General features: G+C 35.4%; 1 protein-coding gene across 1 annotated transcript in view; it reads right to left on the bottom strand.

Moving 5' to 3' along the window:
- Positions 1-12,768, bottom strand: part of AHCTF1 (AT-hook containing transcription factor 1) — an 88,104-nt gene that overhangs the window by 33,737 nt on the left and 41,599 nt on the right. The window contains exons 13-21 of the mRNA XM_044762662.2: positions 11,805-11,895; positions 10,421-10,510; positions 8,064-8,204; positions 7,297-7,401; positions 6,292-6,385; positions 4,504-4,627; positions 4,290-4,346; positions 3,357-3,503; positions 2,584-2,771 (exon numbers count right to left, since the gene is read on the bottom strand). Coding sequence (XP_044618597.2) covers positions 2,584-2,771; positions 3,357-3,503; positions 4,290-4,346; positions 4,504-4,627; positions 6,292-6,385; positions 7,297-7,401; positions 8,064-8,204; positions 10,421-10,510; positions 11,805-11,895 — 1,037 coding nt within the window. The remainder of the gene's footprint in view (positions 1-2,583; positions 2,772-3,356; positions 3,504-4,289; positions 4,347-4,503; positions 4,628-6,291; positions 6,386-7,296; positions 7,402-8,063; positions 8,205-10,420; positions 10,511-11,804; positions 11,896-12,768) is intronic.

The following is a 12,768-nucleotide window of genomic DNA, read 5'->3' as shown; positions in this document are numbered from 1 at the left end:
GCACGGCCTCCTGGGCAATGAAACGTGGCTGCAAAATTATCAGTCCAAGAACTAAAGCAGCTTTCTCCTATGTTGTTTTCTTACTTTCAATAAAAACCATCATCTTGAATATTTTGAGCCATAAAAAAAGAATGAAATCTTGTCATTTATGACAATCTAGATGGACCCTGAGGGGATTATACTAAGTAAGACAAGTCAGAGGAAGATAAATACTGTAAGATCTCATTTACAGGAGGAATCTAAAAACAAAAACAAAAAAAACAAGACCAGAGACACAGAGAACAGACTGGTGGTTGCCAGGTGCAGGGAGTGGGCGGTAGGTGAGATGGGTGCAGGCAATCAAAAGGTACAAACTTCCTGTTACAAAACAAGTAAGTCACGGGGCTGTAACGTACAGCATGGTGACTAAATAATACTGTATTACATATTTGAAAGTTGCTAGAATAAATCTTAAAAGTTCTCATCACAAGAAAAAAAAATTCTCTTAACTATGTATGGTGACAAACGTTTTAACTAGACTTATCGTGGTGATCATTTTGCAATATATACAAATATTGACTCACATTGTATACCTGAAACTAACATAATATTGTATGTCAATTATACCTCAATTTAAAAAAAACCCACATCACCTTCACTTACCTTAACAGTGTCCTCTGATTTTTTAACAACATCCAAGTCTCTACTTACAGGACCAGTAATTATTTTAAACATTTACTGAATCTGAACACGTTATCTCACAAATGGCATTTGTAGCAGCCCTTTGTTTTTATTTCTGCACTTACTGTATAGGACATTTAATGGTGTTACTTTTCTGGGAACTGGATAATTGAGGCTTTACTGTACTTAAGAGAAATAAGGTTTAAATTACATTATATAATGTCTGCATTATTGTATGCATTATTTCATGTTTGCTATGGCTAAAGGGAGAGGAAATGAGAATACAGCAAGTCAGAGAAACATGCTATGGATAAATCAAAGGACAATGGTATCAAAAAGAAAAAAATCAGCAACCTTACAAAGCTGTTTTTTCCAACGTTCCAACCTCTGCCCTTCTGCTATAAGCGTTAGTGATCAATTACCACCTCTTTAAAGTCACTAAAGAGGGACAAGCTTATATGCAATTGAAAAAAATTTACAGGGGCTGGCCCCATGGCCAAGTGGTTAAGTTCACGCGCTCTGCTACAGGCGGCCCAGTGTTTTGTTGGTTTGAATCCTGGGCATGGACATGGCACTGCTCATCAAACCACGCTGAGGCAGCGTCCCACATGCCACAACTAGAAGGACCCACAACCAAGAATATACAACTATGTACTGGGGGGCTTTGGGGAGAAAAAGGAAAAAAATAAAATTTTTAAAAAAAGAAAAAAGAAAAAAATTTACATGCTGCTTGCCCGCCCAGTACTAGGACTCTCAACCCATTTATCACTTGTAAATTCTTTAAATTTCTTTTTGTTCTTATATTCATCCTAGATTTATTCAGCTAACCAAACACTTTTGCTAACCCAAATTATTTCAACAAGTACTTCCTAACTCATTACTTTTGAGTTTCTACATGTCTAACCAACCTATTAGTAAACTGCAGAACTTTCTTCTGTCTGAAATTTGGAGATTCAACTCTCTCCCCTCAGAAATACACTCTGCCTATCCAAAGAGAAACTTAACTTTCAGAGTGCTGACACTGAAGTGCTGTCTGGTTCATAAATGACAATTTTGCATGACTAAAGTGACCAATTTCTAAAAAATATAAAAATGACCAACCAACAGGATTGAAAAAAAACCAATACAAGTTGTATAAAATAAAGCCACAAACTAGTTAAGAAATTTCAGCTCCAATTTGTCCAACTAATTCAGTTAACAAGAAAACCCAATAACCAGACCACTCTATTTCTAATAAAGCCATTTATCTTGTCACAGTTACAATACATACAACAAATATAATTACAGCAATATGTGTCTTGCTCTAACATAAATGGCAAATATATCCCATGAAAAGAGAACATCAAAATACCACAAAATATAAAGATATCACCTGCTCAAATCTAGTTAAAGTATTTATTAAGATATGAAACCTGGTACTTTCTTATTTCAACAGATGCTTCTTTCTATGACAAGATTTCCTTTCTATGAGGACACACTGACAAAAATCAAATGCCAAGAATTGCAATACCCAAGCAACCAATATTAACAAAAATAGTAGGGTACCATCATTGGAATTAACTCTCAAGGAATATAAGTTACCAACTCAACATGACTTCATTTTCCTCCACATTTCTGGCTCCTTTTCAGCATACTCAAACCTCAACTGTCCATGCAGGTGACCATCAATATTATCAATTAGCAACAGACAGAACTTAAAACCTCAGTTTAGTTCCCCTTTTACACAAAGTACTTATTCATCTTATTCTAGATAAAAGGCGCTTTACATTTTTCTTAATGTTGAAAAATGAAGAATCATAAGGATATTATGTATTGCAACCAAAGCAAAATATCATATATTGTTACTGTCTATTTCATCAATTCCATTTTATGAACATATATGATCAAGAGTTTGACTCTAGTACTTTCAAAATATGTACTTACCTATTAAAAAGCAAAACGGTGAGGTGAAGGATAACATCACTTCCACTGGACACTGTCGGCTTCATTGTTTGAATGTATCTAAGAGCTTGTCTGTGCTCCCCCTGACTCATGAAGGCTTGAATAATCTTTGAGTGTTGCCACGACAGAGGTTTTGCAGTAGCTGGGTGAAAGAGAAGATCCAAACCACTCTGCAAAAATGATGTGAAAATTGGTCAACACAAATATGATGCTTTGCAGTTAGACAAAGTAGTTAACCCTTAAAAAGACAGGCAATACTTAGACCACAAAAATCAAGATAAAACCAATTTAAAGATAAGCTGAAAAGATCTACTTTAACCTACGGTATACTTTATTTTAAATAAAAGACTTATCAAAAGTTTCATACTTCTGAGACCTTGTTAAGCCGTTATATAAAATCTTTCCATTACTAGTGTGCTACATCAATGCCAAATGTTGCCTTCTATGATTCCAACATGCCCAACATATCTCTAACATAACAATCACCAGATCTGCACTATTAGTAATTGTTTACTTGTTTCTTTCTTTAGATAGTAAGGATCATGCGGTTCTGAACTGTTTTCTTTGTATTTTTACTGCCTAAGATAGTGCTTGGTGAAGGTATTGATTAAACTGAGTCCTTAAATTACAGCTAGAAGCAGACTACATCATATCTTTAACATCAAATTTAATCCACTTAATTAAAATTAATGTATTTTTTTAAAAATTCTAATAGTTTACAAAAGCTTACATTCTAAGTGAACTAACAGACTTACCTCATAGTCATTATGATCTATCAGCCAAAACCCTTGAATAAGTTTAACCTGACCCCAAGAAATGGCAAATGCAGTTGGAAATGATTCAATGGAAGTATCTGTTTTGTTTGGAAAAGAATACATAATATCAAGTAGCAAATAAATGGTCTTTAAAAAAGAGGATTAAGGACAATAAACTAAAAGAAAAACTCCTACGTATATATGTATTTGTAATAGGTACCAAGAGAATGTAGCAGAAAAGAAGCTTCTAGTGTTCAGAGAGAATCATGACTATCCAGCTACGGAAGTACAGCTTTATTAAATGTGGGTACAGCCCGTACCACAACCAGCTTCGTTCATTCTCAGTAGTAAGTATCAGCACAAAAGAGACAGACTAAAGCATAAATTCTTCATGAAGTCAGTAGCTCAGCAAATTTAAAAAACAAAGCTATAGACAAAATTCCAGTTATCTAGCAAAAACTGGCAGCTTAAGCAAACACGTCATGTATCTTATAAATTAGAAATGGAACTATGCATTTTTAGACTAAGAAACTGACATTAGTACAAAAATTTTCTTGCAAAGACCACAGGGCTCAAACACAATGCCTAAAGTAATATTATGCTAACCTATAAGGTATTCAGATTTAGCACATAAGTTAACCTCATTGAGAATGACCACTTGCCAGCAATGTTTTAGAACAGCACATATAAGAATCTGATGAAAGTCATGGACAGTATCCTTAGAAAAATAAACAGATAGCAAAATTTTGCATAGTTTCAGGTTAACTATAGACCATCTAAGTCCAACCAAGAGATCCTGGGTTAAGAATCCTTCCTTTTAAAAAAAATTTAAATGGGAAACTGAGATTGTATTAGCTGTGTAAGGTTCCTACTACTCTGAAATTTTATGATTCTGGCAATACATGAATTATTTGATAAAATTTTAAAGGATACAATAGAATGCTTGCTTGCTTCAGTAACGTTGTCTAGTAGGTATATGTCAAGCAGTGCCTATAAAAGGGGTAAAAAATTCAGTGCATTTTATATACTCATTCATTCATGCTCCTTGCTCTTCCCAAGCCTGTGCCAGGTGTGACAAACACAGCTAAGCAAGTCCCCCCGCAAACTGTGTGGACCCTTTCAGTGTGTCATGTTACTGCAAACCTACATGTAGACTAGTAGGAGGATATCTTCCTGTGCCTCCTTCATCCCGCTTCCACAACTTCTCAACTCCAACTCCCAGCTGAGAAACCATTTCATCAATCATCAAGCAATCAGGGCTCCACTTGCCTCTGCAACAAGGGCAACATTAAGGATTATTTAATATTAGTGTAATTATTATTATCAAAATAATAAACACTAGACTCTTGAAAGTAATGATCCCAACTATCAAAGGGAGAAGAGAGTCGAGAACAGGACCCCATTTAGCATTGTGAGAACTACAGACATCGATGAGAGTTAGTCAGGTAAATCCTGAAGAAGCCTTAAGTTTGGTCATCAGCAAGCCAGTCAAAGAAGGTCGGGTCCTAGGGGAGAATGGAGTCCAGCCAGCCAAGTGCCTGAGGCTGTTCTGTTTTCTACCATCTTGAGCAAATTACCAAAAAGCATGGTAGCCCAGTATAGTAAAAATACTGCAGATCAAAATCAAAGAGTTACAATTTAAGTTTCATCACTTGGACTAGTCTTTTTTTTTTTTTTCTGAGGAAGATTAGCCCTGAGCTAACATCTGCTGCCAATCCTTTTTTTTGCTGAGGAAGACTGGCCCTGAGCTCACATGCGTGCCCATCTTCCTCTACTTTCTATGTGGGACGCCTACCACAGGATGGCTTGCCAAGCGGTGCCACGTCCGCACCTGGGATCCGAACCGGCAAACCCCAGGCCGCCGAAGTGGAACGTGTGAACTTAACCACTGTGACACTGGGCCAGCCCCTGGACTAGTGTTTTAACCTCAGTGAGTCTTTCAAAAATAAATTATTGAGTAACTACATGGTGATAAGCAGATATTTTCCCTGTCTGTCTCCTCATCTAACAGCAGCAGCAGTTACTACTTACTGAGCTTCTTGTATGAGTCAGGTACTCTAAGAGGTGCCCTGCATGTATTATTTTATTTGACCTTCATATTGACTTTGTAATTTAGGTGAGAAACAGGATTAGAAAGTTTAGCAAACCTGCTCAAAGACATATACTTATGAAATAACAGTTCTAGAATTTTCAGATAGCCCCAATAAATCTCCTCAGTCCACACTCACTACCCTAGATTATTCTAAGGCAACAAAGTTCCAGCTGGCAAGCCTCTTAAGCACTGATTTCCAGGTGATTCTGACACAACAAACTTGGAATCAATGTTTGTGAGTCATGCTTTAAATGTCAGATGCTACTCTACAGCTCTGTCCGTCCCACTTGAGGAAGAAGGCTATTTAATTCCGAGGTAGGGCCAAGGCTCTAAACACGACTCTTCTTCTATTACTTCTACTTCTTTATTTCAAAGGAACCAACTATGCTAATATTCATGTATTTTAAAAAGGGAAAAAAACAAAAAGTGGTTAAGTGTTAAAGTGCAACTGTTAACGAAAAGAATGTAAAATAACTAACTGGTGATATATTTTAAGCTTTTTTTGATGAATAGTAGCTTCTAGTTTTTCTGAATGAGAATTCTCAGGAAAAAATATATGCTTAAATTATCGAATCTCCTCTGATAAATCAATCATGGTAATTGGTTTTACGTAGGAAATGATGAGTACTTGGACATCCTCAAGTTCTAAAATAAAAGTGTAACCACTGGGTCAAAGTAAACATTACAACTAAAATAGTAATTCTGATAACAGATTCTGATACTTTACTGAGAATTCCACTCATTTAATTCTTTTGTAACACGATGAACTCTGTTCTGAGAAGGCTTTGACTTCTTATAGAAGTAACTTCTAAAATGTTTTTGAAGGTTTTGGACGTACAATACCTTGACAAACGCTCACACTTCTGTCGACGACTGGTGTAGTAGTTCTGAATTACAGGGTAGTTGTAGCATAACCTTGACAACTGCACAGCATCATCTGGAATTTTTTTTAGGAGTTGGAAAAAAAAAGCTAGTAATATTTCCAAAATATCCCAACAACACTTCAGGTTACACCCATTGATGTTCTACTCTAATTTCATAACGCTGTTTAATTTGTGGACTTCCTAAATTTAAGTAATAAAAGAATGCTAGACATCCCTTTACTAACAGATACACAAATGAGAAAACGGAGTTTCTCATGAAATTCTATAACAATGATGCTGGCTTAAAACCCTGCAAAAGGTATTCTAGAAAATGATTCTATGCCCGTAGGCACAAACGATAATCTGAAAGCAAGCCATCTTCACTATTTGTTCAAGTAAAAATCTAGGAGAATTATAAAAGAATAAGACCAACAGCAACTACGCACAGCGGCATAAGCCCTTCTAAATAAAATCTAACGTGTTCCCTGGAAATGCGAGAAGTTAAGAGGCTTCGGAAGTGTGTTCTAAACAAAACAATGAAAATCTAATTCTTGGTATCGGCATGAATCATTAGATAAAAGGGGGTATTCAACTGATGGCAAGTAATACTGGTTAGTAACCATATTAAAAGAACTCCTAAAAAGAAAAAGACTGGCAAATTAGATTATAAAACTCATAGTTCTATGGATCTAAATTACAGCTGGTGACATCATGAACCCATTTTCAGAAGCCATGTTTTGTCAAATATTCTTTCCTTCTAAATGTTATTCAATTCAATAAATGTGTACGGAACACCTGTGTATCAGGCATGGGGTGAGGCACTGAAGATACAAAGTAAGGAAGAATGTAAGCAAAGAAGATAAGAGTAGAAGACGACATAAGTGAAGTGGTGGAAGCAAGGAAACCTGAAACATTAACACATAACAAAACTATAAAGATTTGAGAATGATTCAATTAATATTTATAGATTAAGTAAATATTTTACCTAAGCCCTCTGGTAAAAGCCCAGAATGAGAGAACCAAAGAACCACTTGTGCATATTGACAGATGAGCTGGGTAACCATACACTTATTGCTTAAGTCCATAAGACCTATAAAGAAGATTTAAATGTCAGTTAATATCCAATTTATCAACCACAAACGAAAAATCAAGACACTCAACAGTTTTCAAAAACTAATCAATTACTTGGTGATTTTTAACAATATGTATGGTATTTTTGAACAAACTTAACTGAAACAAATAATCTCAAAATTTGTGCTAAAAGAATTAACTCACTGACTAAAGTAGACATTTTAGATAAATATGCTTCCATCTTATAGCTACAGTTCCATTAGTTAACGTCAGAAGTCAAATTTATACATGAATACAAACTAATAGAGTATCATTAATACGGGTTATTCAAACCAGGGCTTTAGATGAAATTGTTTTGTTTAAATAACAAGAAACAATATTACAATGACCTCTGTGAATAAAAACTTACATATTTTAAAATTTGAAATTCTGTTGGAAGTACACCAACTTAACAACCATTAAGCTTAACCCCCAAATTTCCCAAGCTTATTTAAGCATGAGCTCATGGCACATCTAATAACATTCTGGAGATTTCCATTAAAAAAACCAAAAACCAACTAGCATTTGAGAAATAATGGCCTCTGCACAATGATCTATCTAAGACATAGGAAATTTATTCTTTCTCGAAGTCACAAAATAAAATTTAACAGAACATTCATTTACGTAAGTCAAAGAGCACACCTCTTTCGGTGATCTCTTGGGCCTCTGTTGCAAAACAGCTTAAGACTGTACTAAGGTTGCTGAGAAGCAGATGGCACTGCTGGAGAGACTGTATAGTTTGTGAGTCAATGAAGCGACACGAACCGTCAAACAACGGTGTACCTGACAGGGTAAAACACAAGATTAGCTTCCAGAGTAAATCTGAATTAGTGAAAATCACAAATGCAAAATTATTCAAATTCTATTAACCACAGAATTATTCGATACACTATGAGATTTACAAGATAAGCCTGAAATGGCAAACACTCTCAAGGAATCTAGAAGGGACAGATACAAATTATTATTTTTAAAAAATGTAGAATGAGGTAAGCAGTATATGAGGAAAGTGATACAGATTCAACTGCAGATTCACTAGAAATCAGTTATATTCATTAAATGTTTCTCCTTCAAATAAATGTTTTATATCAGATCTTTTATACATCATGCTGTTTTGTGATTAATACTTTATAAAATAAACTCTTTCTTCTTCCTCATCTTTAAAAGTGAAACACTAAAATTAAGACTCAGATAAAGACAGTTACAGTAAAATTGCATGTTTGTTATAATTCACTGTAGACTTGATTGTCCTTTCATTTCAAACTCAAGGCTGAGTATACAAATTCATTTTTGGGGGAAAAGTATTTTAGTTGCACTAGGTTACATCTTTTAGATAAGATTTAATTACATTAGTATCTAATGTGTAATTGGACCAGAAAACAAACACCTTAATTCTAAATCCATCCTAAAATCAAATTATTTGCTTTACTTACAATATATTTAAAATAATTATGCTTTGTATTTTAATTATTCTTAGTTTCTGAAAAAAAAGTCTCCATTAACCAGTAATGAAATTCAAGGCAGTAAAAATGCGTGCCTTATCCAAGTTCAACCCTGAAACACTGCATTATGCTCAAAGCAAAATAAAAGGCATACAATCTATGAATTGAGTTGAATTCATTTTTTTTTACATAACTTATATAATCAGCCTTGAAAACATTTTCCTCTCAAACACAATAGTTTTTATCCTGATTCTGAATTATCAGATGTTCCATACTTCAACTGTACTGATTACTTATTTAAAATTAATTATTTCATGCTTATAGTTTCATAAGCATGCCCTAAAAGTACTGTAGAACCCCATGTCTTCCTATCAAATTTTGTTGGTTTAAAAATACTCTACCAGGGGCCAGCCAGTGGCAGAGTGGTTAAGTTCGCGCACTCCACTTCAGCAGCCCACGTTGAGGTGGCGTCCCACATGCCACAACTAGAAGGACCCACAACTAAAATATACAACTATGTACTGAGGGGATTAGGGGAGAAGCAGAAGAAAAGAGAAAAAAAAAAAGAGAAAGAAGATTGGCAACAGTTGTTAGCTCAGGTGCCAACCTTAAAAAAAAAAAAAAAAAATCCTCTACCAAGAATAACTTTTTTTAAAAGTTCCTTTGTTCAGGGGCCGGCCCAGTGGCAGAGCGGTTAAGAGCACACGTTCCACTTCAGCAGCCCGGGGTTTGCCGGTTCGGATCCCAAGTGTGGACACAGCACCGCTTGGCAAGCCATGCTGTGGTAGGCAGCCCACATATAAAGTGGAGGAAGATGGGCACGCATGTGAGCTCAGGGCCAGTCTTCCTCAGAAAAAAGAGGAGGATTGGCAGCAGATGTTAGCTCAGGGCTAATCTTCCTCCAAAAAAGAAAAAAGTTCCTCTGTTCATTCACCACAATGCAATGAATGAGAGAAATAACAAAAATATATACTTTCAAATAAATTTTACTTTCATGTACAGGGCACTCATATATTACCTTTAACGTTATTTTTGCACTAATTGGGCATAATGGGTTTTTCACATTCACAGGATACCTCAAAACTCAAAATGTACAACAGACCAATAAACAAGACTGTCAAGAAGAAAAATGACTTGGCATGACCGACAGTGACATCAATTAGTAGAAGATAGAGGTGATGAGATTTTACCCTGCTATTCAACTTCTTTACATTCATAACCCTTTTAAACAGAGAATGACTAAGTAGAGGAGCTTCTGAAGTTAACTGGCATATTCTCCTCACACCATCATCAGCATATTTTATAAATTAAACTCCTAAGATGAAAAGATAAGTAAAGTATAATTCTGAAATTTGCTATTGTGGACATATCAACATGCTGCCAGGTTAAAAACCGGTTGCAAAGTCTTGTCAAAAAATAATTTTGTCACTCTAATGTAAAAAGAAATAGTTTTCTCCTGGGACTTCTTTAAAAAGTTTACAACTTCAAAATTATTAAAAATTATTATTGTTATATACTTAAAACATAAACTGAGATGAGTTTTTTAAATATAATACTTACATAGTCTGTCAAATTCCTCTTTTGTGAGAACCACTTTATTCCACGTCCATTCAAGAACAAAGTGCAAATTAGCAGCAGAATTTGGTTGTTCTTATTTGTAAATATGAAAGGAAAAGGTAAAGAATGATTATTAATTATAAACAAAACACTTACACCTTTTCAGAGGAGAAACGTGACAGAAACCACCCTAACCAAGTGAGCAACGTGAGCATCACCACTAATGGAGACAAACTAGTAGCAGGCCCTCGTAGGGCATCGCTGAACCAGGGAGCACATCACTGCACGCAGTACTGTGCCGAGAAACGCCAAACCTGCCCTAACCATGAGGAAAGGTCAGCAAACACAAACGGAAAGGCAGGCTACAGACAAGCTTATACTCTTTAAAAATGTCGATTTCTTGAAAGACAAAGGCTTAGGAATTATACAAGATTAAGAGAAATTAAAAAGACATGAAAACTATGATACAAAGTATATTCTAGATTGGATTCTGGATTCCTTCTCCCTAAAAATGCTACAAAGAACATTACTGAGACATTCAGTGGGACTCCCATAGGTCTACAGATTAGATAATAGCATGTTATCAATGTTAATTTTCTTGATTTTTATTAACTGCAAAGTGGTTTTTTAAGTGAATGTCCTTGTTTATACAAGGAAATAATATTGAAATATTTATGAGTAAAGAAGCATGATTCAACTTATTCTCAAATGGTTTGGAACAAAAATGATGTGTGTGTGTGGAGTATGTGTTTGTAAAGAGTGAGAGTGATACACACAACTTGGACGAATCCTCAGAGAATTTTGCTCAGTGAAACAGAACCAATCCCACAAGGTTACATACTGTATGATTTCATTTATGAATATTTTTGAAATGACAAAATTATAAAAATAGAGAATAGATTAATGGTGGCCAGAGGTTAGCGATGGGGGTGGAAGGCAGGTGTGGCTATAAAAGGGCAACATGGAGGATCCTGATTGTGATACTGTACTAGAGTTTTGCCAGATCTTACAATTGGGAGGAAATGTGATAAAGGGTACACGGGATCTCTCTATATTACGTTTTACAACAGCATGTTAATGTACAATTCCTCAAAGTTTAACAAACCCCCCCCAAAAACAGTGAATTGATAACTTAAAAAATACAAACATAATTTTTCAATTGTTAAAAATTACAATCTTGGGGCCAGCCTGATGGCACAGTGGTTAAGTTTGTGCACTCTGCTTTGGCAGCCTGGGGTTTGCAGTTTCTGATCCCACGCGTGGACCTACACACCGCTCACCAAGCCATGCTGTAGAGGTGGTCCCACATACAAAATAGAGGAAGAATGGCACAGATATTAGCTCAAGGGACAATCTTCCTCACCAAAAAAAGAAATCATAATCTTACCTTCTGCTATCCACCTTGTGATACATCCTGTCAAAAGTCCCAGGGAACTTGTGTGGATTGCTGCTGACAATATAGCTTCTAACTGTTCCTCCTGAACCATGCATTTAAAAAAAGGAAAAAGAAGAAAGGGAAAGAAATGAAACAGAAAAAGGATATGTGATCAGACTCAGAGGGAGTAAGTTCTAGTTCAGAACACAAAATTTTTAAGCTTTAAAATCATTATGACTCACTAGGATGGCTATAAACAGAAAGACAATAACGAGCACTGGTGATGACGTGGAAAAATTGGAATCCTCATATATGCTGGCGGAAATGTAAAATGGTAAAGTCACTTTGGAAAACAGTCTGGTACTTCCTCAAAATCTTAAATATAGTGTTACCATATGACCTGCAATTCCACACATAGGTACACACACCCAAGAGAAATGAAAATACATGTCCACACAAAAACTATACATGAAGCAGCATTATTCATAATAGCCAAAAAAAGGGGAAGCAAATGCCCATCAACTGAAGAACAGATAAATAAAATGTGGTATACTCATACAGTGGAATATCATACAACCATAAGATGAGATAAAATACTGATACATGGTACAACACGAATGAACCTGGAAAACACGCTAAGTCAAAGAGGCCAATCACAAAAGATTATATACTATTGATTCCATTTATATGAAATGTCTAGAAGAAGTAAATCTATGAAGAAAGCAAGCAGATTAGTGGCTACCAAAGGCTGGGGGAGAGAGGGGAGGGAAAGGGAGAGACTGCTAATGGGTATGGGTCTTGTTGGGAGGTGATAAAAAATGTTCTAAAATTGAATGTGGTGACAGTCACACAACTCCATTAACATACTAAAAACCATTCAATTATACACTTTAATTATGTGAATTGTATGTTTTAAGAATTACATCTCAATAAAGCTGTTATTTAAAAAAAATCATTCTAAGTCTTAATAGAGAAA

The sequence above is a fragment of the Equus asinus genome, chromosome 30 (assembly GCF_041296235.1).
Source record: "Equus asinus isolate D_3611 breed Donkey chromosome 30, EquAss-T2T_v2, whole genome shotgun sequence".
In the NCBI taxonomy this organism is placed as follows: Eukaryota; Metazoa; Chordata; class Mammalia; order Perissodactyla; family Equidae; genus Equus; species Equus asinus.
The sequence above is the reverse complement of the archived record's forward strand: the minus strand, read 5'-3'. Positions and strand labels throughout refer to the sequence as shown.